Raw genomic sequence first — 24,371 nt, forward strand, 5'->3', positions numbered from 1 at the left:
AACTCACAATTAGTATGAAAGAGAAGCTTACTGGCATAAAGGAATGCCAAAGGATCGTGTACTAAAAAAGAGGAGGCCTGCTGTGTCCCACCCTTGCACACATTAACTCTTTCAGCCTTCACCACAGCCCTGTAAGGTATTGCTATTTTTATTTTGCAGTTGAGAAAGCAGACCAAGAGATGAGAAATCTTGACAATGTCACAAAACAACTAAATCCAAGCACACCTGAAAAAAAAAAAAAGGTTCTGGGTTTTTGCTGCTCCAGAAGAGGAGCACCTAAGAGGTTACAGGGATTGGTGTTTTTCTAAGATAGCAAAGCCAGAACTGTCTTAATAAATGACCAAGATGTCAGCTAAGATGGGGTGGGGTGGGGGTAGGAAGAAAGAAAGGAGATAACTGGCATTCTGGGCAGTGGGAAGAGGCCTGAGAATCACAGGGTGGCCGAGCAACTGCAGGGCACTAATGCTAGACCGTAAGGCACCCGTAAGGCTGGAGAGGTGGGCAGGGTCCAAAGCACGGATGCGCCATTCCAGTGAATTTAAATTTTAACCTCTATAGACACTTGGAGGAACCATTTCAGGATTTAAACAGAGAATGACATGGCCCAGGGTGTATTTTGGAAAGGTGTCCCTCAGGCATCTATGAGAACTGAGTGAGAGAGGCAATGGAGGTGGGAGAAACATTTTAAAGACTGCTGAAATACCCACAGCAAGAAAATTACACAGCAAGTTAGCCGTAAAGGGGGTGGGGAAAAATGAACAGATTTGAGAGACAGTAATGAAGGAAAAACTGAACTGAGTAACTAAATTAGCTCAGGTGCCGGGAGCCAGCACGGGAGATCCCACCCATGACAAGGTCATGTGGAGAGGCCTGATGGGCAAGGAGAGTCAAGCCTCAGAGTTCCCCCTGGAATTTCCTGAGCATGTACCCCCCAAACCAGAATCTGCCTGCCTTATTGTACTGTGCTTTTCCACTCTTCTGACACACTCTGGAAAAAGTCAACTCAGGGCTTCCGTCTTCTGCATTTGAAAGGAATGTTTCAGGTCAAACCCCCTCTGATAACTCTCTAGCCTGCCTACAGGACTCTTACAGCTGCGCATGTGAATTGTTCACAGTCTCCCAACCATGAGAGGCACAGGAAGCTTAAAATATCCTAGGAAAGCAGGGGCTTCCGAGGTGTCAAGATCATTAGAATAAGACTGATTAAGCGTTTCATTGTCGAGCCAATACTTGCTGCCAAATTTTCATATCTTTTATTTGTTGATATAGTTGGTATATAGAAAAAACAAGTAGCAACATTAGATCTTTGAGTTAAGCAACTTCTTTGTTATAACCCACTGCACCTTTGTTCTATAGAGATGTAACTTTAGTGCTTTAAGGAGATGCAGATTAAAGAAAAACACTTCAGGGGAAACGAGATTAACATTCATTAAGGAGGAGAGCCAAAAAGTGTTAACAAGCCTCTTGGCCAGAAGATAATGTAAATTACCTGAGACCTTTTGTATACGAAAAGATACACAGAAAGGGTCAGGACTGCTGCCCCTGCATGACTCTGTATCTTCCATTATGTAAAATTTAGGGTATATAAACACCTTTTAAATTATAAAGTTGGAGGGGTTTTTGCACAAGCCTGGCCTCCCCCATGTCGATGCTTTCTCTTGCTCCCTCTCCCTCCCTCTCCTTTTCAGGCTGATCCCTTGGAACGTGGAGGCTCACCGAGTCTACTTACTTGCCCGGGCTTCTGAGACCCACGCGAGAGGGAGCCCAAGGTGGCACCCTCCGCTATTCAAGTGGGTGCCTGTGGCCCAACGTAGACGGTGCAAGTTCCTTGTCTGGAACTTTATTGGTTTTCCACGTCAACCAAGTTATTCAGCCTCTTTGCTCCACTCATTTTCCTACTACACTATTTTTTCCTAATCTAATCTTATATTTCTAATTAAATAAATCTCTCCTCGCCGACTCCGTCCCCCTTCAAATTTCCCTGGATCCACCGGGGCTGGACCCCGGCACTCAGGAGGGTGGAAAAGACCTCAGACGCCCTGGTGTGTGCCTTGTTGTACACAGGACACGGAGATGATTTCCATTTTAGAGATAGGTACACACAGGCAACTGAATGAATCTAAGTGTGGCATTCGGAGAGCAGTAATGGTGAGAAACCACCTCCAAGGAAAAAGGACAGAACAAGAAAGACCGGCCCTCTTCTTGTGCCCCCAGGAGTTGCCTAGTCTTGGCCCTTGGAATCTTAGCCACCGAGGGGAAGGCAGGTCAGCCAATTAGGTAGACAGGACAGGAACACAATCCAATCCCAGGGAAAGAACAGTGTGGTCTGCAACTTCCTCAGCACTAGAGCAGCCCAGTGTGGAGAGGTGAGGTAAAAACTCCGTGATACCAAAACACAGCCACCTTTTTCATCCAGTTCTAGAAGAATTAAGCCCAAACACCCTAAGGTATCCCTTGTATAAAAAGAATTATACTCGGTGCATCTAGAATGGTATCAGCTACGTATAATCGCTGAGAGTACTGAGGAAAGTCACACAAATCATTTTCTCTTGAACCCCAGTTGACAGAAGCTAAGGTACAGAGCAGATATCAAACACGGTATCCACTGGCCTCCCCAGAGGGTGCGCCACTGGGGACGCGCCCACCTGGAGCCCCCGTCCCGTTCGATCCTTCCCCACGAGGCAGAGGGTGTGACATAGCTGGGGCTGCTCCTAAGCACCAAGGGGGCCTCCATCCACCTGGGTCAGAGGCGTCCAGCAGCCTAGGCAGGGTGTCTCCAAGGAGGGAATAGAGAGAGTGGGAGGGAATTCCCTGGCAGTCCAGTGGCTAGGGGGCTGTGCTCCCATTACAGGCAGTGCGGCTGTGCAGTGCAGCCGGAAAAAAAGAGTGAGTATCAAGAAACTGAACTAAACTGGGGCTAAGCTCTAAAATGCCAAGGCACTGCTCATTGGCCTAACGGGCCCCAAATCTGAGCCAAAGCCCATGCGTGCTAAGTCTCTTCAGTCCGACTCTATAAAACCCTACAGACTATAGCCTGCCAGGTTCCTCTGTCCATGGGGATTCACCAGGCAAGAATACTGGAGTGGGTAGCCACACCCTCCTCCAGGGCACCTTCCCGACCCAGGGATTGAACCCACGTCTCTTGTATCTCCTGCATTGGCATGTGGGTTCTTTACCACAAGCACCACCTGAACCAAAGCCCAGAAATGTGCAAACTTTTTCAAAGGAACTCCCCAGGTGATCTTAATTTGTACTGGGCCTTGGGAGCAGCTTTAGTAATGTCTATTCTTTCTTACCAGTCTAGACTTTGGTCTTCCATTGCTCAGTAAACGTTCCCTCTGAGAGGCCTCAGGTCTTACAGGGAGACTGCCAGCGCCTCAGAAAGTTGGCTGGAGTGGCCATCATACCATCAGCCAAGCCCCAAACACTGCTGGCCTGAAGAGCAGTGACAGATTCAGAGAACAGAGGCGGGGCTTCAGAGGTGGCACACTCCCCACCCTCCCAATTCCACTAAATGAGCTCAGGAGCCAAGCCCTTGGTCGAGCCCTTTCCCCCTGCTCAGAGAAACTTAACTGCACACAAATCTGAGGGACAGAGCATTCCACTGGTCATGAAAGAGGGAGATCTTCAAATCTGGCACAGCCAGAGCCTTCTCAGCATCCCTTCTCCTCCACTCCTGCTCTGAGTCAAGTGGCCCAATTCCCACTCCCAACATCACACAGACAACACTGAAGCAGAAGTGGCTTTAATCAAGGAGTGAAGTCCTCAGTTGGAGAGACCTCATTCAACCTTTGGTTGCGGGGTCTCAACCTACCTACCCCCTAGAGCCCCTGAAGCTCCTCAGGAAGAAGGGAGCAACTGAACAGCGAACTTTGGCAGAGGCCAGGGAAGGGAAACAGGGGAACCCGGGTCAAGGGGCCGGGGCAGGGCGCCAAAGGTGGGCGTGGAGCCGAGTGGGGCAGGAACAGCTTACACACGCAGTCCTCCCGGGGGGCTGCCCGGTGGCTAGGCATGAGGAGGAGCAGCTCCAGGAGGGCTGTGGGCAGGAGCGGGCGGTGAAGGAAGAAGCATTTAGGAGATGAGGCGGTTGTGGAGCTGGTGCAGCTGCTCCTGGGTGAGCACCAGCCGGTGTCGCTGCCCAAGGCCAGCCGCGCACGAGAAGGTCACTTTGCCCATGTACACAGTGTCATCCTGCTGCTCTTCCTTGGCCTGGGAATTGGGAAGGGACAGAGGCCGCCAGGTCAGGGGCTCACTTGAGCTGTGTGCGACTGCCAAGGTCCCTGAGCACCGAGACCCTGGGAGACGGGGGCTTTGAGGCTCCTAGGCTATAATGACCACACTTTCCAAATCAGAATTGAGGCCATAGTCTGACAAGGGAGTTTTGAGTCTCTCCTGGTGCCAGAAATCACAGATGATGTTTAACTGCTAAAATACTGGAATTTCGGAAAGCATTGCAAGCACTGTTAAGTTACTTGCAAATTAAGACTTGGCCAGATGACTCAAGAAATTCAGTCATTGGATCTGAGACCTCCAGAAGCCTCTTCAAATTCTGGAGGAGAGGGCAAGGACTCATCTGAGCCTTCACTGCCTACCCCCTCCCCATGCTCCCTCTTACCCTGAGGAAGGCTGATGAAGGGAAGGTGGCAAAGTCAGTGGGGACCGTGGCTCCAGGGCGCTGAGATACAGTCTCCTTAAGAACCTCATCCTGGCAGATGGGGGAACAGGAGTCATTTAGGGGACCCTCCACAGGTTAGCCCAGTATCTCCCTGGCTTCACAAGAATACTAATGCCAAGGACAGGGACCCAGTTCTCTTTTATCACCATACCTTTGCTCTCAACTCCAATCCCATCCCTACCCAACATCCTTACTTTTACAGATACTAAACCTTCGGGGTTCATCTCAGTTCTGTAACTTCTGGGAAGCCATTCTCAACCATTCTACTCTGCAGTGATCTCAGCTCTGACAGAACTGCACTACACTGAAGATGATCCTAGCTCAACCCGTTCTGTTGGTAAGAATCTCTCTTCTATTGAGAGAATCTGTTTGGGAGTGAGCTCCCAAGGCAGGAACCCCGTCTTCCCTCCCACCTCCTTTGCAATGTGTCACCTAGTACAGGGCTGGACCCCTAGGAACCCCGGGGGTCCTGGTGCAAATGACCACGCTAGGGCCTCCAGCACAGAATGCTCTGAAGTGTGCACTCCTCGGTGAGCAAAGGCAGGTCTAAACTAACCTTGAGCTTCTCAATGGTGTCGCTTAGGGACTTGAGCTGAGCCACCTGCTCCAGGAGCTGGGCCGATGGGCTCTTGGCAGCTGTGGGGAGAGAAGGCCAGTGAGGCCCGCCAAGGCGTAGGCAGGCAGCTTGACTAGTGACCCTTCATCCAGTCCAGCTGCCTGCCTCAAGCACACTGAACACTGAGGCCAAAGAACAGGGCTAGGAAGAGCTTCTCCGGCGTGGGAAGTGCCGAGGCAGGGACTGCATCCCTGGGGCAGGGACAGGGGCTGTGGTTCTCGTCTCGGGGTGGGTAGGTCCATACCAGGGTTGGAGCGAGTGATGTCCACTACGTGCGTGCATGCGCTCAACTGATTCAGTGTCTCCAGCAGCTGGCTGGTCTTACGATACAGCGCTCCAGCAGCAAGCTCGCTGCCAGGGCCCTCGTGGGGCGGGAGAGAGAGTTTGGCCACGTGCAGAGGGGGCAGGGCTGCTAAGGATGCCTTCATCTGGGCTCCCTGTGAGCAAAGAGGGAAGAAGAGTGGTGGTAAGAAGTGACGGACAGCCCTACCATCATCAGTGAGGCCCTTCCCCTCTCTGTGACCTCCTCACCTTGAGGGTGCTGTTCTCGTGCTGAAGCTGGGAGATGTGCAGCCTCATGGCAGAGATCTGCTGAAGCAGCAGTGGAGAGTCCTTCACCAGCCCTGGGCCTGGCACAGACCCCGGAGCCTGCCCAGGGGCACCTCCTATGGGGACCACAACAAATGTCATGAGCCCCAGGTGGGAAGGGTTGAAGATGGGTTCCATTCCTACCCATTCCCCTTCCTTATCCCCTGCGACCTCCAGTCTTGATTGCTCCCAAGGGGGCAGTCTCGCCCTGCTCCCCCAGCCCCAATTCCCATCAACCCTGTTAACCCCCCAGCAGGTTGGCTCTCTACCTCGCTGCTGTTCTTCTGTGCTCAAGACAGCCCATGGGGAGCAGGAAAAGAGGAGAGAGGAATTAGACGGTATGGCGGTGAGGGGGACACACCAGAAGAATCCTGCTCATGCAGGAAAACATCTTTCCTCATCACCATACCTTCTCTAACAAAATCCTGCCTTTACGTTCAGGGGAAGAGCAAATATGTGTGAAAGAAAGATAGAAAAGGGCAGTCAGGCCAAGATACAAGCTGCAAAATGTGAGGAGGAGTGGCAGCGGCAGTGAGCATTGGAGCAAACACTTGAGGCACGAGGCTGTCCCTGCCCTACACTCCATCTCCCAGAAGGGCAGGGGAACTGCTCCCGAGACCCTGATACGCCTGCACCCTTAGTGCTCCCCACCGGCAAAACTTAACTGAGCATGAAGACACACACCCGTTTCTTCAGGTTCCCTATTGCTCTGAGACAAAAGTCGCCCTTTCTTGGTGCAAAGTTTCAGAAATTAAAAACCGCTATTTGGGGCTTCCCTGGTGGCTCAGTGACAAAGAATCCACCTGCCAATGCAGGAGATATGGGTTCGATCCCTGGTCCGGGAAGATCCCACGTGCTGCAGAGCAGCTAAGCCCGTGCGCCCCAACAACTGGTCTGTGCTCTGGAGCCTGCGAAATGCAACTACTGAGCCCACGTGTTGCAACCAGTGAAGCCCGCGTACCCTAGAGCCCAAGCTGCACAACAGGAGAAGCCACTGCAATGAGAAGCCTGTGCCCTGCAACGAAAAGTAGCTCCCGCTCACTAGAGAGAGTCTGTGCAGCAACAAAGACCCAGCACAACTGAAAATAAATAAGTAAGTAAAATTATTTAAAAAAAAAAGAAGAACCAGTATTTGTTTGAAGAGCCTATGCTAGGATTCCCTTGGTGGTCCAGTGATTGAGAATCCGCCTTCCAGTGCAGGAAATGCATGTTTAATTCCTTGTCAAAGAACAGAGATCCCGCATGCTGCAAGGCTACTGAACCTACACACCGCAACTAGAGGAGTCTGTCTATCACACAAAGACCTAGTGCAACTGAAAAAAAAAAAAGCCTACGCTAAAACCACAGAATATGGTAATTCTGTCCCATTCCAAGGAACACAGAACCATCTGACTCACAGGAGTCCAAAGACAAGAAGATACTTGGTGACTTTTCAGAGTCAAAGCAGCACCAGTGATGGGGGCTTTGATGAGGACAAGACCCTAGGTGAGGCCAACTGACAAGACAAGCACAGCAGGGGAGTTCTAGAGATCCTGCAGGTTTAATTCCATTTCAAGCAGTTTGTCTTCTGGAGGTGAGAAGGGGAAGTAAGAAACTAAAGAGCGAACAAAAACCATACTACATAGTAGATGAGAATCAAGACAGAAGTGGCCACCTCCTTGTCAGGAAATGGGAAGGCCTGGAAGCCGGAAAACCTCAGGCAAGGAGCCCTGACCACACTAAGAGAGCAGGCAAAGGTCAGAACAGAAGCCCCAAGTGGAAGTGGGAGAATTCAGCACTGGAAGAGAGGACCATACTATAGGGTGAAGCGACGTGAACTCTGGAGAAAATGCAGTGGCCCCGCAGAGGAAGAGTCAAGAGCAGCACCAGGCACCACTGGATATCACGGCAGGTGCCCCGGTCTGCTGCAGGCTGATGACCTCCTGGAATACAGGGTGGGGACAGAAAGGCCAGACAGCAGACCCAGGAGGGAGAGCTACTGGAATTCTGAGTTTCACTGACACCTTGGTGAGGCCCCACGGCCCCACCTTGGCCAAAGGAACTCTGCACACATCTTCAGAAGAAGTAAAAACTTGGTGAAAGTTGCCACAGAGTGAAACTGGGCAAGCGTGTTTCTGGCTCAACATCCAGCTGTGGGCAGAGCGGGGTCGGGGAGAAAAGTCAAACGGAGACCAAGGACAGGAGTGGGGACATTCAATCTCTGGGCTGGTGCTGCCTGCTCCACGGCACTCACCCCCAGCAATGCCAGAGACCAGGGTGGCAATACCCGAGGGAGGGGGCCCCCGCAGCCCCTCAATCGTGCGCTTGGACTGGCTGTTCAATCGCTGCTTTAACTCTGCCTTCTCTGCCTCCAGCTGGTCGATGTCAGCCTGAAGTGCATCCATGGTCTCCTCAAACTCTCTGTGAAAGAGAACCTGGGCTTGGGCAGTGTCCCCTCCCCAACGGCCCCGCCCCCATTTCTCGGTCCCGACAGGTCCTGAGGGCAGGGGCAGAAGAGGCTCAGATCGGGATGAGACAATGGTGCTGTCAGCTGGGAAGGAGATGGCCTCTGTGCCCCTGGGGAGGCTCACTCCGAGAGAGAGAGCCTGGGTTAGGAGGCAGGAAGCTGCTCGCAGGAGGGAGGGTGGAGTGAACAGGGGCCGGGGAGGTGCCTGACTTCTCCTTCTTCCGCAGCAGTGTCTGGGTCTCCTCGAGCCGAGTCTGGACTTTCTCAATGCGCTCATCAGCATCCTTGGCAGCACTGTCCAGCTTCTTCTCCAGGAGGCTCAGCCGCACATTGGCCTCACTGAGCTCTTCCCCCTGGACGAGGATGGAGCGTGTCCAGTTGCCTTACACTTCCCATGACCGCCCCCAACCCGAGACCTGGGACAGACCATGAGATAGCAAGCTCCCACAAGAACTCCCACTGATCACAGGTGCCACGTCTTCCCCTCAGTCCTCAACCCCTCTCAGTTACAATCAACACTCACTGCCTCCCTGTGCCCCCTGCTATTTCCTGGCCTTTCAGATCCTGGGCCTGCCCTATTCTCACCTTGATCTTCAGTGACTTCTTCAGCTCTTTAATAACTGTCTCTCGATCTTCAAGCTTCAAACCCAGGCCTTCAGCATCCATGATCTCTGCACGAAGTGCTGCAGCCCGCAGCTCAACTGGGGGAGGCTAATGGGCAGAGGGAGGGGCACAGGGCAGGGTTATCAAGGCTCTCCTTTCAGAGGGATCCAGTCAAACAGAAAATCTTCCTCCTTGTCTTTTAAGCAGGAGGAAGGTGCTCCCCAAATTCCTGCCTGCCAGCCCTCCCACACGGAGTAGCAGCTCCCCAAGCCCTGCTCCTCCTGGCTCCTGCAGTTCCCTCCAAGCAGCTACCCACCTTGCTAGGGGGCCGCTCGGCATCGTACTCTCCCTCCTGCATGGCTGTGGCCAACTTGTTCATAGTGCTGATGAGGAGGCTGCATGACTGGCGCAGACACTCATAGGGGTTGCTGGAGGGGGCCCCGTAGATCTGCAGGTGTCAACGGCAGTAGTGAAAACCCCACGCTGGCCACCTGACTCTCCCATCACCACCTTCTGCCCAGCCAAGCCAGCCCACCTGCTCGCTTGCTTTGAAAGCCAGCTCCTCCAGGGCAGCCACAGGCAGTCCCTCGTTCTCTGCCAGGGGGGCAATGAGCTGGGCAGCAGCTGCTGCCACCTCCTGCAGCACTGCCACCACCCACGTCAAATGCTTTCTGCAGTCGAGGAGTGTGTCGGACACCTGTGCAACGGGCTGGAGTCAGGAGCCCCCTCTGGGCTCCACACCTCAGTGCCCAGCTACCTCAGAACCATTCCTGCCCCCTGACTGGATCCAGGTCTCGACATGCTGCGCCCCTCTTGGTTCTGCTCAGTTTCCTTCCCGCCCCCCTGCACAGCCCTACACCTGTGGTCCAAAGGCCAGTGCAGACGGGATCCCAGGTGCATCCGTCCCTGGCATCCGCCGCCGGATCTTCTTGCAGAACTGCCGGGTATCACTGCACGAAGTTTCCAGGTCCCGGAGCAGGAGGGCAATATCTGAAGCCTCCTGTCCACCCTACTCAGAAGAGGAGACAGATGGGAAGCCAAGTCAGAATTAGGGCTGGGGGCAAGGAGGTGGGGACTCCGAAGGAAGAGGAACGCCAACAGATCTGGTTGCGCTCTCACCTGCAAGAAGGCCCGTAGCCGTCCCACCTCCACACTCATGCAGTCCAGGGCACTCTGGGTAAACTGTGAAGACAGAAGCACGTGGCTGTCAGCCTCCAACGGGGCCCTTCTGCCCCATTAACATCTCTAAGAGAAGTCTCCACCCTTTGCTGACCCCATCCATAAGTGAGCTCTCTGGCTTCCCTGATCTGGCCTTAGTGACCCGGTTTCAGTCTTATGTGACACCCTTTGAGGGTGTGATCTGATGTCTTTCATTTCCGATCTCTATAAGGGGCTCAACCATTGGCCCAAACACCTCACCTTAATGTGGTCAGCCAGCTGCATGGTACTGTCCTCAGGCTGTTCAGCAAGGTGGATGCTGTATAGATGCTGAGGAGGGATGGCAAATGAACAGTCTTTAGGCCTTGGAGGAACACAGCATTCTTCCCAAACTTCAGTTTGAGCCCCAGTTATCAAGGGACTCCAGAGGTATGAAAGAATCCAAAACCCTCAACATCCTAAGGTGAGTTCATCTAAGAGTTTTGTGCCTTCAGCCTGGGACATATAACCTTGGCTACACTGGCAACAGCCCCAGAAGAAACCCTCCCTCCTCCTGTGCTAAGCCTCAATTCTTGCCCCAGACCTGGTAGTACTTGATGGCCTTGGTGAGAGGCTCTACGTTGACAGTCTCATCCAGCTGATCCTTGTGCAGCAGCTCAATGAGGAAGTCCAAGGAGCGTTCGTGGGCACTCATCTCAGGGTAGAGGCTGCCCACCTTCTTATACACGTCCACACTGCACTGAGAGAGGGCACTGGAGACCAGAGGAGGGCCCTGTGAGGCCAGAGTCTACAAGGCAACCTCAGTTCCAGCCAACCTGGGACCCATGGCCCCGCTGTGGAGGCCAGGGATCACTTACTGCTCGTAACGATGGAGTGTGGCCTGCAGCAAACTCAGTGAATACACCAGCCCAGCAGCAAAGCTGAGCTGCTCCCCTGCAGCACCTCGAAGTCCTGGCCGCTCTGAACAGCTCTCACTTAGTTCAAACTTTTCCTGGGCCTGCTTCCGGATTAGCTCTGCCTGTGGGAAGAAGCACCAGAGACATGGGGCTCAGAGCAGAGGATGGAGAACACAGACTCAGGACTATAGAGAGCTGAGCAACTATGTAGAGGGCATGAAGACATGGGAGAGAAAGCAGCAACAGCTCTTAGATGGGCAGGGAGTCGCACGTGGGCAAAGGGTGATGTGACTGCTGGTGCTGATGAAGATTCGGATGCGGGCTACCAGGGCAGCAGGACCAGTAGGACCAGCTCCTTCCCACCTTAAAGCTGCTGCTCCCACTGCCTTTCCAACTAGAGCGTGATCTGGACAGTTATCCCCCCACGAACTCCAGTCATCTTCTGGGTCTCACCTCAAATGGTACTCCTTCAGTAATAGCCCACTGTCTCCATCGGCTCCCCAGCGGTGCTCTCTCCCAGACACTACCTCCACTTCACACCCTGCACCTCCCCTTCATAAAACATCATCTGTAACATACATCTGTCTGTGATTCTGCGTCCCTGTACATCATAAACCCTGAGAGCAGGACAATGACTGCCACCTTTGCTTGGCATCCCCAGTGCCTGGCTCACGGCCAGCTCAGCAGACCCCTGCTGGGAAAGTGGCCGGCAGACCGTACCTTGCAAATGAGTCGAGGCATGAGCAGCAGCACCAGGACGCAGTCGTGGTCCCCGCCCGGCCGAAGGAAGCTGTCGGGCATGAAGGCTGTCAGCAGGCCCATGTGCCGGTTGGCCTGGACCACCTCCATCTGCCTCAACTCCATCTCAATTGCCTGCGAGGGAGACAGGGGGGTGGGCTCTCAGCTAGGCTGCGGAGACCCTCCTGACCTCCATGCCACGTTCCAATGTGTCTCCTGCTTCTAGGACAGGCCCAGGCCAGGAGTCTTCCAAACCACCGCACAAAGCACTCCCAACTCCAGGAACCTGAAGGCCAGAACCCCGCAGCGGATCAGCCCATGGCCACACCCAGGCTGGGGTCTCCAACACCCACCCCTCTCCAGCTCACCCACTTCCCTGACCTTAGCATGAGCCTTAGTCTCGGCAAACTTGATCTTGAAGTCAAAAGTCTCTGGAGGTGGCTGCTGCTGCCTCTCCACAGACGCTTCCTGCTGGTTTGTCAGTGCCCGATTCACGTCCTGGGAGCAAGGATGGGCGACAAGACACAGCTAAGTCATGGGGGAAGCCCCGGGGCAATCGTGGGCAGAGAGCAGTGGGTGTGCAGGCACCTGCAGGTGGGCAGTCAGCTGGCGGTACTTCCTGATGGTCTGCTGATAGTCTGCGACTGTCTCCTGGGCCGCTTCCACACGCTTCTGGGCGTCCCGTACCTGGGCACCCGCCATATCTAGCTGCTCCCGCAGCTCCAGTTCCGTCTCACGGGCGTTCTCCTGCAGTTCATCGTTCATTTCATTTATTGCTTCCTGGGCGACCACAAGGTGGTTGGGGCAAAGAAAAGTCAGAGTCAGGGTGGGTGCACTCACTACACACCCTACTCAAAGATCAGGGATCACGTCAACCCTTCTCACGGCAAGTCTCTTCCAAATACCCTCCATCAAGGTTGTAAGTCAGCAGTCTGCTCTTCTCTTACCAAGTCCCCCACCGTCTCCTTCAATTTGCGCACTTTCTCTTCCAGATCCAGGTTCCGGTCTGTCAGTGTCTCTACCATCTCCTCCGCCCCCAGAGCAGCATCCACCTGTGTCAGACAGAGCAAACAAGGAGAAGGACTGAACGGTGCCAAGCCAGAGGAGACATCGGAAGGCGAGCATCGCAGTGCTCTGGGCAAGCGGTTGGGCTGCTCAGACCTGCTCCTTGAGCTCATCAATGGTGCGCTCTGCCTGGCTCAGCTCCTCCTGCAGACGCTCCCGCTGTTGCCTCACAACTTCCAGCTCTTGGTTCTTCTTTTCCATGAGCTTCTGGAGTTTCACGTGCTCCTGCTTCTCTGAGGAAGAAAGATCCCGCATTCTGTGGAAAAATGGCAAGAGAGAAGGAGAAAGACCAGGTATCAAGTCACTCACAGATCTGGAGGCAGGAGAGTGAGCCTGTCAGTGAGAGGACCCTACCTCACGAGGGCATCCTTTAAGCGGGCATTCTGCTCCTCAAGCTGCTTGAGCTGGTAACTGGATGCGGCACCATCTGAGCCTGGGGAAGACCATTCATACTTTCAGTCAGGGGTCCAACCCCATCACTTGGCCCCCGGTAGCTCCTGGCCCCTTACCCTTCTCTTCAATCTCAGCTTTGAGGATTTCCAAGTCGGTAGTGAGCTCTTCCACACGCTCCCGCAGCACCTCGGCCTCCTGCTGCAGGGACTCGGCCCGTTCTTCGGCCATCTCCTTGTCCAGCGTGGCCATCTCGATGGCGTCAGCAGTGTCGGCCATCTCCTCCATGTAGCGTTCCTTTGCCTCTAGGGCCTCCTTGGCTTCCTGAAGAAAAGTGGAGGGTGCAGGCACAATCACAGGGACGCCTATGTGCCTTTTCACAGGACAGTCCAGGCTCCAGTTCCAGCTTCCAGTACGCCTCCTCGGGCCCCGTGCCTCCCCAGACTCCCTCTTCACCCCAAGTCCCACCTTCCGAGCCTCCTTGAGGCGCCGCTGCAGGTCTGCCTGCTGCTCCTGCATTTTGCTTTTCCATTCCTGCACCTGCTCCAGCTGGATCTTGTGTTTCTCCAGCTCTTTCAGTTTTGCCTTGTCTTCTGCACGTTTCAGCCGCAGGGTCTCCAGCTTCTCCTCCAGGTCCCGCACCTGGGCCCTCAGCCCCTCCTCTTCCTGCAAAGGAGAGACGCTTCAGTCCGCGCATAGCCTCCCCGCTTTTCCCCATCAAGACTGAGCTGGAGAGGAAGGACAGGCATGTGTGCAGATATCACTCCAGGTCCAGGGCCAAAGCAAGTGGCATACAAGTGTCTGTGAAGAGCCCGCTCCCTATGGAGTAAGTGTGGAAGAAGGGCAGAGGTGAAAGGGTGGCTTAGTCAGTAATGGGATACTTATATGCTGGGACCCCACCCTTCTAATCCAAGGTTCTGGGTCTCCCCCAACCCGGGAAACTTCTAGGACCCTGTCAGGGGTCACAGGCCCCTTTGTGTCTTGGTTCTTCTTTGCTCCAAACCCAGAGCTTACCTTAGAAGGGGAAGGAAGTGGGAGTGCTGCTCCAGGAGAGGTGAGGGCCGGCGTGGGGATGATGGGTGCTGCCAGCGGAGTCTGAGCCGGGGTGCTGGGCTCACTGCTGCTCAGCTCACCTGCTGATGCTGAGCCAGAGGGGCCCAGGGAACCACTGGCCCCGGCTACCCCAGTGCTGGCTGGGCGGGTGGGCTATTCCGAGAGGGCAGGGGCAGACCAGAGAAAGTGCAGGGGACAGGGGTGGTGAAAGAGAGTGAGACAGAATACGAGCATACAGTGAAGGAAGTGACAGAGAAGGAAAAAGGCAAAGAGGATCACAGGACAGAGAGAACAGAGAAGCAGTGAAGGGCAGAGGGAAAGCGCCACAGTCAGAGGCAGTGACAAAGGGCCGGGCGGGATTTGGGTGGGGGGATGGCAGGGGAGGGAGGGACGGAAGAAGACATACGATTACCGGACTCCTCCCTTGGCACTGACCCCACATTCCTCCAAGGTCTAGCACTACCCTGCTAGGGCAGAAGCCCTCACTCCCTTGACCATTCCTTTTGTGACCCACTTGTAATCACTGTAGCAATTTCTTAATACTCCCAGCGCTACTGTTGCTCTGGGCCTGTACCCACCTCCCCCAGAGGGAACAAGCACCTCAGGGTCATTCCCAGAGAGAAAGAACAGACCGATCTCTAATTCTCACGTTCCCAGAGAAGGCTGGGCTAAAACTGGGGGTCCTGGGCTCTACACTTTGATAAATCAAGCTCATCCTCCTCCCCCTGGTCTATTTCAGGGGATCCTGCAAGTAAAAGGGCCAGGGTGAAAGTTGTAATCCTTGGCTCTCCTCTGAAACAAGGTCCGTACCGCCAACCTATCTGTCACCCCCCTCCTCCAAGACAGAGGGGCTCTAATCAGGTGACAGTACCCAGGTCCCTGTGGCACTGAGGTGCTAGAGCAGACAGGCCTGCCCAGTGCTCCTCCCTGTAGCGCTGAGCCCTAAAGCCCTCCCAGTGGGCTGACACCCAGAGACCACATGCTATCCACGGACGTCCCCACCCAAGGCCTTTCACAGACACACCCACCTCCGTAGCCCCTGACATTTACATTCCAAGTTCTTGTTCACATTTCTTCTAATTCCCTGCCCCTTCCCCAGCAACACACACACACACACGCACACACTCGCCAAAAGCCGGTCAAAAGTGGCTGGAAGAAGATGCCCTTCTTCAAGAAAGTCTGCCTTGGCTAACCACAACCACTCTCGTTTCTCTTCTACACTCAAGCTGCTGGCTCAGACATGCACCTAAGAGCTGGAAGTCACTTTCCCAGGAGGGGCCTGTCCTTACCCTCAGAACCCTCACTCCCCTTAAGGGAACCCAGGACACACTGTGACCAACTTACACTTGCTCATACAAAAGGCCACATACATGCACACGCCTAAGAAATCTGTGTCCACTCAGCAGTGGCTGGTACAGAGGCCTGTTTTTTCCTCACCTTGGGCCGCCGAGTTGTAGTCTGGACAGGCAACAGGAGCCAGAGGAGGAGTAGTCAGGGAAGAAAGGGTAATGGCAGAAAGACAGACAGCAGAAGGGACAGCAATGAGAGCAGAAGCAGCAGACACGAGGCTCCAGTCAGCAGTCCCTCCCTCCTCCCCGACCCGGCCCTCCTTCCCGTGCCCTCCTTCCCGTGAGTCACCTTGATCCTACTCCAGGATGGAACTCCTATTTCCCACTGGCTCCTTCTCCCACTTCTGTCCTACCCTTGTAGGCCTCACCCCTTCGGACACCCTGGAAATGATGTCCCCGTCTCCCAGGCTGAGCCACAGGAGACCAAAGCCAGCAGCTGGTAGAGAGGGTCTCCAGAGGCCAGAGAGGAGTCCTCCCACAACCACCTCTCCCACTCCAGCCCAGAGCCCCGCCCATCCACCACTCCCAAGGACTTTCCCAGGTCAGCCCCTTCCTTAGAGTGCTAGATTCCACACAGGACTCCTGAGAAATACCATGTGACAAGAATGATGATACAAGCCTAGCAGTGATATGAAACCAGCTAGGGGAGATCAGGTCCCCCAGGGAGCACAGTGAGGCCATATGCCCCACCCCCACGCGCTTCCCCAGGACCAGTTCCTGCAGCAGTCCCCATCCCCATGGCAGAGGGCTCAGGTGTCACAACCATGAATACTGCATTAGCCAGAAGCCCAGAGCTCAGCACAGTGACCCCACCCGGCTGCAAGAAAGGAGGTGGGGGCAGGCAGCAGCATAGGAAACTACTGCCCTACACCAGATCGGAGATCAGCCACCCCGGACTATTGCAAAGTGATAAACAGACAATTAACTCCAACTCCCAAACAGTATTCTTGATACCCAGGGGCTCAGAGCTCTGGCAAACACAAGACTTGGCCTGGGCCCTTCTAGGTCTCCCAGGGAGACCAATCCCCACCTCTACTACCCTGGGCTAAGCCTCCATAACTATGTGTCACACACTGTTCTAGAGAAAGCCCCCGATACGGACCCCAGTCGGGGAGGGATGCTAGTATTGCGACCAAGTGTCATTCTAGCAAAGGTTGAGTGAGGCAGGCTTGTTAGAGGCACAAAGACATCTGGACCTGCTTCTCCAGATTCTCTCCTAGGAAACACATCCAGAGCCAGTTTGCAGCAAAAGCTGCCTGAAGCTCAAGCTGGTGAGGCCACTGGGTACAAGGCCTAAAACAGAGATTCAGAGCCAAGAGCAGGAAGGCTAGGGAGCAAACGCCCAGGGTGTGGGGCATGGCAGTGACACACACTCTCCCTGCCCCCCGCCTTCATCCCCATCCTCGTCCCCCAACCAGATAGAGCAAGTTGAGCAGCCCCCACCCCCACCCCAGCGCCCGCTGCCACCATCACGCTGGCAACCTGGCAGCAGGACCAGAGCAAGCAAGAGTACCTTTCGGGCTGTCGGTGCCTGTCTCATCATTGCAGAAAACCAAAGAAAGCCAGGAGAGGAAAGAGGAGCAAGGACAGGCCAAGGGAGGGAGGGAAAGAGACCGAACAGAGGGAAAGGCGGCGGAGACAGGAGATTAGTGTATCAAATCCCAACAATGCAGCCTCAGCTCCCCGGCCCGGCAGCTCCCCAGCTGGCTAACGGCTGCAGCTCCGATGCAGAAGCCCCCACCGGTGCACGGTGGGGTTGGCCAGGCTCCGGCAGGCACCGGAGAGGCACTGGGGAGGCCCCCGGCCTAGTTCGCCAGCTTAGGCTGACGGCAGCCTCAGTGGCCGCCGCACCAGCTCCACCTGACGTCATGCACCCACCCTCCTCTGCTCCGCGAGGGGTGGAGCCACTGCTCCTCAGTCACCTAGCAACCACCAGGCTCTGATGGCTCCTCCTCCTCCTCCTGACTGGACAAAGTCCTCTGCTAAGCCCGCCCTGCTTCCTCCTCCAAAGAACAGGTTCTGGCTGGCTCCTCCCTCTCCCGCATCCCCAAGGATTTGCTCAAAGAAATTGGGCTGGGGGCTGTCCCATTTCTGTAATGACCTCTCTGGAACCAGGGTATCACTGCACAGGGACATGGGACCTCACTGCTTCACCAGGCCTCTCTCATGCTCACACTCCCCTCAGTCTACAACCCGGTCAACTCTACTTCTGTCTCTTATACACACTGATGATACCCTGCTGGTGGCTCATCAGGCGCGCACACACCCAGCATTCCTGCATCGGCTCTGTGGGGCACACTAAGAAACCCGGAGAACATTCCATCTGGGCAGTAGCAGCTCTAATGACAGCATCTGGCTCCCTTCCCAACTCTCCCTGGGTTGTGGGCAGGTTAGAGCCCGCCTCTACAGAGCTTCCAGAAAGGACTGGGCACCTTCCAGAGACATCTGGGTCCCTCTTCCCCCCTGCCCCTCAAAGTCCCTTCTTTTGTTCTGCGCTAGCTCCCTGTTTCCTGTGTTAAGTGATGCTCTGCGAGAGCAGCACTGGAGAGAAAGAACCAGGGAAGGACTCGACAACTTGACCGTGAGCCCAGGAGGTGCTGCACCCCAAGCCCAGGAGGTGCTGCACACCAGCGCAGGCAGCCTACTAGGCTTTGCCACACTTCCCTAGTCAGCCGGATCTGGGCACAGCTCACATCCCACCCATGGTCAGATCAGACTGCAGCCAGAAGCCCTCCATAGACAGTAGACTGCAGGTCCATGCTCTTCTCTATTTGGGGTCTGATGCAGGATGGGAGCCCCAACCAGGAGCCAATAATCAAGGGAAGAAGCCAAGTTCCTGGAATGGGCCCAGCGTCCTTTAGAGAATTATCTTCCTTCGTATACCCCCATCCCCTCCCAAGCCAGGGCCCCAAAGCAAGGACCATCATGTCGTCTCTTCCAAGGCAAGACTCCAAAGTGAGGACCCACCACCAACCAGAAATCAAAATAGAGAAGTTTCACTCTCCCCTCCCACTGCCCCAGTCTAACAGCTCTCCATGCAGACTCAGAAGGTCCTGACACAGACGGGTAACACAGAAATCACAGAACTTCATACACACAGCACAGCACACACAGGCCAGACAGGCACATGCAGGTCGGAGGTGGCTCGGGCACAGCCCGAAGGCATGAGCTGGTGTGAGGAAGTGGGCATGGCAGCAACTTCAGACTGAAAGAGTCTCAGGGGTGGCAGCCCCACTCCACCGATGGCTGATGGAAGGCTGTAAGGTGCGGGAGTCAGGCCCCGGGCACAACACCAGAGGAAGGAAGAGGCGGGGAAAGAAGGACGGAGCAGAGCAAAGGTGTGCATTCCGGCCACAGCACCAGAAGCAGGCCCCACTCAGGCTCTCAACTTAGCACTGCTCTTCCTGTGCTCGGCTCCCTGACCTCCCACCTACTTAGCTAACCTCCTCACCTCCACACCCCCAGTCTCTCCTCCCACTGACCCTAAGTTCAGGCTAAGTGAGAATCCACTGTAACCCAGTCAATGCTCTCTTCCATGCTGCTCTATTTACAGTCAAATGCTTGGAGTCTCTGACTAGAAGTCCCGAGGCGATGGGCAGAGTGTGAGGAGGAGTGGGGATCGTCCCTAACACGATCTGGGCCTGGACACCCCTCAAAGGAACTCTGAAAGCCAAGGCTGCCATTTCCTCTGGCCATCCCAGCCCCAAGGTCACACATACATGCATGAAGCAGCCCAAGGACATGCAAGACCGCTGGGGAGGGGGCTCATGGCCCTCACCCACCCAGGCACAAATAGTAAACACACCACCTTCTTAGGCTTCAGTCCCCGCTGCATGAGGAGTTGGAAAGGGCAGAGTTAGAGAACAGACTTAAACAACACACTGTGGTAGCTGGTCAGACATCTTGGGTGTAGGTATTAAGACCAACAGGCGAACACCGGTATGGGAGGAGCAGGTCACTGTCAAGGCCAGGGTAAGTGAGATGAGGCCTCCCTCAAGATCAGCTTCCAGGAGGTCCACACCCTGCCCAGAGGAGCTGGAGAGCTGGGAGCCCCACCTCACACACCCTGTGCAGAGCAGCGGAGGGGAGCTGCAGTGGGCCCTCTACATATAACCTGAAAAGATGGCAGAGGGCCCAGCTCCTTTCCACTTACTTGTGAACCAGAGAGCACCTTCCTCCTCCAGTTTTCACCTTACCCACTACCCTACATCCATCAGATGACGGCAGCCTCAGGTACCAAAAGGTAGGAAGTTGGCAACAACACTGCTAGGGGCAGACCGGTCCTCCCTTTCACCCCCAGCCTCAGTTCCAACAGACCCAGAGCTTCTGGGCGTTGGTAGCTTTTCCCTGCTAGCACCTTTACACCTAAAGCGGCAACTCACACCCAGAAAAGTTTCCTTCTCAGGGAGGACGGAGCCTGGAAAGGCTAACTCAGTTCACTGCCTCGGGCGGAAGCAGCAGACAAGTAAGACCTAGCATGGGCCTCCCTCCTTTCTCTTCTCCCTCTGTCCTCCATGACTCCCCACTGCCATCCCTGACCACTTACCAGTTTGCTGGTCTTTGGATTTGAGTCAGCTCCCTCTGTAGAATGCAAACAGAAACAAAGCATGCGTTTGTGTGGAGGGACAGGAGCAGAGAACGTCATGGCAGGGTAGGCAAGACGTAACAACAAAATATGGTGGTGACAGAAAGTCTCAGGATGCACTGCGGCCCCCTGTTCTGGGGAGAAGTCCTGGGGACTCCTGCGTGTGAGGGGGGAACTTAAGTGGGTGGTTGTTACCTCTTCTGAGGACCTTTGAGGCAGAGGAATCAGGTGTCTCTGGTGAAGTAGTATCCGCTCCATCTTCAAATACCTGGATCTGAGGCCACAGAATAGACTCAGTATAGCTAGATCAAGGCTGGATGTAATACGGGCCCCTCTTCAGGCCCTAAGCAAGCCTAGAATACAGGGCAGATTCCCTAAGCATAGCTCTCGATCTTCCCTCCCTCGTTACCTCCCACTCTCCCAACCAGAGACTCAGGCTCATGCCCAGGAAAAGAGAACACCAACACACCAGCTGCACATGCAACAGCACGTGTACACACACACACACACACACACACACACACACACACAGCAGGAAGTGCGTACCTGGGATTGGCGCACAAAGATGCCATGTCCTTCATCGCAAGTGAAGTACTTCCTGCCTTGGACGGTTCCATCATTCTTGCCTTTTGCTTCATCCAGGATCACACCTACCCATTTGCCAGTAGCAAAGAGTGTGGCTCCAACATAGGCCACGGTGCCACGGTGGCCTTTTCCAATCACCTCCACACGGGAGCCCACTCGCAGGGGCCGGGCACTTGCCTCAGCACTCATTCTGCTGCCACTGGGAGTCTGAAAGACACACGCAAACATACACAGTTAAGAGCCTCAGGTTCAGGGTGTCATCCTAATATAAAAGAGAGGCCCCAGTCAGCATCCTGGCCTGAAAAAGGACCAGAATTCACTTGCCTGAACCCCATTCTCAAATTAGAGTGCCCCCCGCCAACACCTACCAAATTTATTTTGGAAAAATGTCAGTGTTATGTTATAAAACTTCTTCAAACTCCCCTGGAATCTGTGAGAATTTTTAGGAGTTTATATTTAACTTTAATAAATCAGAATTCATTGATAGATCTGTGAATGTCACTCCACATGGCTACTTTCTCAGGAGCACTGTCCCCTAGGAGGGGAATGAAGCTCAAGCGAGTTAACTGTTTACAGTGGTTCCCCACAACCCAGTGCCTGACATAGAAGCCGGAGCTGGGAAGATGGGTGAGCCAGTGAGTGTTCGCGCAGAGCCCAGCTCCCCTCCCTGCCTCTGCCTGTCCTCCCTGAGGCTCACACGGCTCTCTCAGGCCTCTCCCTTTCAGCGGCACACAACTGGGCCTCCTCTACAACCTGACCCGCCCCCCCACCATGACACCCTGAGATGCCTCACCAAGCCCATTCAACCACTTAACTCCCTTCTTCCAGGCCTCAGCCCTGGTCAATTGACTCCATCTATAAGCTTTGGAGATCCTTCACTCATGCTATCTTGCTACAAATAAATAAATATATAAAGGCTAGGCCAATCTGGTATCTCAGATCTGTCCTGCAAACTGTCCCCCGACTCTGCCTAGTGGCCCAAATGAATAGGCAAGCCAAGGGAATAGACTAAACATTGTCCTTGGGAAGCTCTCGGCTTCTGACATACTCGTGATGACAAGACATGAAATTAGGTCCCAAATAGGCCCATGGCTTAGAAGAAAATCACACCTAAGCCATTTTTAGCAACAGCAGCTCCATGAACCAGGGGCCTCGCAACAGAGAATGAGGCATGAAGAAGTGACAGCATGGACCTGAAGACCTCACAGGGCTCCCTTCTGATGCTCCCGCTTGGCTTCCTAAGGAAGCTCTGCTAGAGCCAGTCACTGCCCAACTCTCTTCCCCAAAGAACTCATCCAAGAAGGCGAGGATGCCATTCCCAGGGGCTATGAGAGGCCAAATCATACCTGGGACAGTTGAGCAGCTCTCATGGACCTGACAATAAAAGGAGCTAACAGGCACATCAGGGCTGGCCCCAAAGTCAGAGACTGTCACCACCGTCCTAACCCTAATAAACCTCAGGACCAGGTGGACACACAGTGGCTACAGAGCCAATCTGAGCCAGAAGAGCAAGAAAGCAAGCAACAAACAATAAAGGCCATTCCAACCCACCAACCCCATTTGAAATCCCCAGGACAAGTCCGGCCCCCTCAGGAACCTCTGGCCTGCGGTCCAGCTAGAGTCAAAGGTCAGGCCTCACCAGTACCCACAAAGGGCCCAACTCTGGGAAGGGACGCCTATGCCGTCTAACCCCATCAGGGCTGCGAGTGGCCCCGGCCGAGTCCAGCTTTGTCTCCCAGCCCCCACAGCACTGTCCACAGGCACCAGGCCTTCTCCAGCAGCCCTCCCATGGCCATCCCAGATCAGGGCCACTTACCCGGCTGTACACGTGCCTCTTGCTCTGGGCCATGTTGCTCACTCGGCCTCCACCCCCACCCCCAGCTGACCAAAGACAGAGAGAAAAGGCAGAGACCTAGGCAGGAGGGCTAGGGCTCCAGGCCCTCATGGACAAACACAGAAGCTGGCAGGCGTGGCCCTCCCCCGTCCATGGACCTCACTGGGTGGCCTACTGGGGTAGGGGAGGGAATGGAGAAAGGGGCTGAGGAGCAAGTCCCCTCTGCTGCTGGAGGATTCCTGAACCCAGAGACACCGAATCCTGCTTGCCAGCTGATGAGTCTCACTCTGCGCTAGTGCTGCTCTAGACTTGTCAGGAACCGAGCTAGCCTCTGGGTCCTAGTGCCCCCCTGCTGCACCTGGGCCAGTCCAGACAGACAGCGAGGAGGCGACGAGGGCCCACGCCACAGACTCTCAACGCTCACCTCTAGAGGACACTGTCCTACGCTGGGAGCACAGCCCTGATGACTCTCCTGGTCTGCACCCCCTCACCCTCTGCCACCTGCCCACCCCCACGATGTTAGAGGGCAGCAGCCCTGCCAGCTTCAAGTGACACTTCCAAACAATCAGCTGCCAGGGCCTCTCCCAGCCAGAAGGGTCTCTCAGCCCCTTCTGATGCTCTTCCTTCTCCCTCTCCTTTCTAAACTTGGGAGTCCGGTTCAAACCCACGTGATCAGGGTTTAAATTTCAATCTCACCCTGGGCCAGAGCAGCCAGGCCCATGCCCAATATATAGCAAAGGAAAAGCAGCAATAGAGGCAACTCCACACACACAGACACACACACAGACACACACACAGACACACACACAGACACACACACACAGACACACACACAGACACACACACACAGACACACACACAGACACACACACAGAGACACACACAGACACACACACACAGACACACACAGAGACACACACACACAGACACACACACACAGACACACACAGAGACACACACACAGACACACAGAGACACACACAGACACACATACAGACACACACACACAGACACACACACACAGACACACACACAGACACACACACAGACACACAGACACACACAGAGACACACACAGAGACACACACACAGAGACACACACACAGACACACACACACAGACACACACAGAGACACACACAGAGACACACACACACAGACACACACAGAGACACACACACACACAGACACACACACACAGACACACACACAGCAAAGCAAGTCAAGTACTCCAGCTTCCCCCAAATTGGCAAAGGTTGCCATGCCCCTAAGTAGCCAACGAGACTGTCCTAGGGTCTGACCTATGGCTCCCCCAGGTCAGTATGCACGTAGGGCCTCTGGGCCGAGGGCTACCTGTCTTGTCCATGCTGGGCTTCACTGGCCGAACAGGGTCTTCCTCCATTCCACTTTCTAAGGAAAACCAGATAGCCTAATAGTAGAATGACAGCCAACAGCCAGATATAGGGCCCCCAAAACACCTTTCCACATCTCCAATGCTGGTCAGACCCCCTAGGAAACCATTTATCTCTCCTGCAACATATCCATGCTGCCCCCTCCTTTCCCTATTCACCATTACGCAGGGCCACGCAGCTCCTTGCAAACTGGACTTCTGCATGTTCAGAGCACCTTACAGTCTACAGAGCACCTTAAAAAACACTCGTTAGTACTGTGGTTAACAGTACCAGTTCTAGACTCAAGACTGCTTACATTCAATTCATGGCTTCACCATTTGATAGCTACAAAAACTTGGTCCAGCTGCTTAACATCTTTGCGCCTCAATCTGCTCATTTG

General features: G+C 54.6%; 1 protein-coding gene across 3 annotated transcripts in view; it reads right to left on the minus strand.

Moving 5' to 3' along the window:
* Positions 1 to 3,729: 3,729 nt before the first annotated feature.
* The window catches only part of DCTN1 (dynactin subunit 1), a 30,132-nt gene continuing 9,490 nt past the window's right edge, over positions 3,730 to 24,371 (minus strand). Inside the window, exons 2-29 of one of the 3 annotated variants that reach the window (XM_069580513.1) lie at positions 20,709 to 20,954; positions 20,358 to 20,436; positions 20,124 to 20,158; positions 15,666 to 15,686; positions 14,190 to 14,381; positions 13,644 to 13,841; positions 13,295 to 13,499; positions 13,140 to 13,218; positions 12,882 to 13,041; positions 12,668 to 12,772; positions 12,309 to 12,500; positions 12,102 to 12,218; positions 11,703 to 11,855; positions 10,944 to 11,104; positions 10,670 to 10,838; positions 10,348 to 10,416; positions 10,048 to 10,110; positions 9,788 to 9,937; positions 9,464 to 9,625; positions 9,245 to 9,376; positions 8,911 to 9,036; positions 8,536 to 8,678; positions 8,113 to 8,279; positions 5,823 to 5,956; positions 5,536 to 5,728; positions 5,232 to 5,311; positions 4,616 to 4,705; positions 3,730 to 4,209 (exon numbers count right to left, since the gene is read on the minus strand). In XM_069580513.1, coding sequence (XP_069436614.1) covers positions 4,072 to 4,209; positions 4,616 to 4,705; positions 5,232 to 5,311; positions 5,536 to 5,728; positions 5,823 to 5,956; positions 8,113 to 8,279; positions 8,536 to 8,678; positions 8,911 to 9,036; positions 9,245 to 9,376; positions 9,464 to 9,625; positions 9,788 to 9,937; positions 10,048 to 10,110; positions 10,348 to 10,416; positions 10,670 to 10,838; positions 10,944 to 11,104; positions 11,703 to 11,855; positions 12,102 to 12,218; positions 12,309 to 12,500; positions 12,668 to 12,772; positions 12,882 to 13,041; positions 13,140 to 13,218; positions 13,295 to 13,499; positions 13,644 to 13,841; positions 14,190 to 14,381; positions 15,666 to 15,686; positions 20,124 to 20,158; positions 20,358 to 20,436; positions 20,709 to 20,936 — 3,741 coding nt within the window. In that variant the 5' untranslated portion in view covers positions 20,937 to 20,954 and the 3' untranslated portion in view covers positions 3,730 to 4,071. Of the gene's footprint in view, positions 4,210 to 4,615; positions 4,706 to 5,231; positions 5,312 to 5,535; positions 5,729 to 5,822; positions 5,957 to 8,112; positions 8,280 to 8,535; positions 8,679 to 8,910; positions 9,037 to 9,244; positions 9,377 to 9,463; positions 9,626 to 9,787; positions 9,938 to 10,047; positions 10,111 to 10,347; positions 10,417 to 10,669; positions 10,839 to 10,943; positions 11,105 to 11,702; positions 11,856 to 12,101; positions 12,219 to 12,308; positions 12,501 to 12,667; positions 12,773 to 12,881; positions 13,042 to 13,139; positions 13,219 to 13,294; positions 13,500 to 13,643; positions 13,842 to 14,189; positions 14,382 to 15,665; positions 15,687 to 17,090; positions 17,136 to 20,123; positions 20,159 to 20,357; positions 20,437 to 20,708; positions 20,955 to 24,371 lie in introns of those variants that run through there. The other 2 variants (XM_069580514.1, XM_069580515.1) reach the window with 2 other exon arrangements.

The sequence above is a fragment of the Ovis canadensis genome, chromosome 3, assembly GCF_042477335.2.
Source record: "Ovis canadensis isolate MfBH-ARS-UI-01 breed Bighorn chromosome 3, ARS-UI_OviCan_v2, whole genome shotgun sequence".
In the NCBI taxonomy this organism is placed as follows: Eukaryota; Metazoa; Chordata; class Mammalia; order Artiodactyla; family Bovidae; genus Ovis; species Ovis canadensis.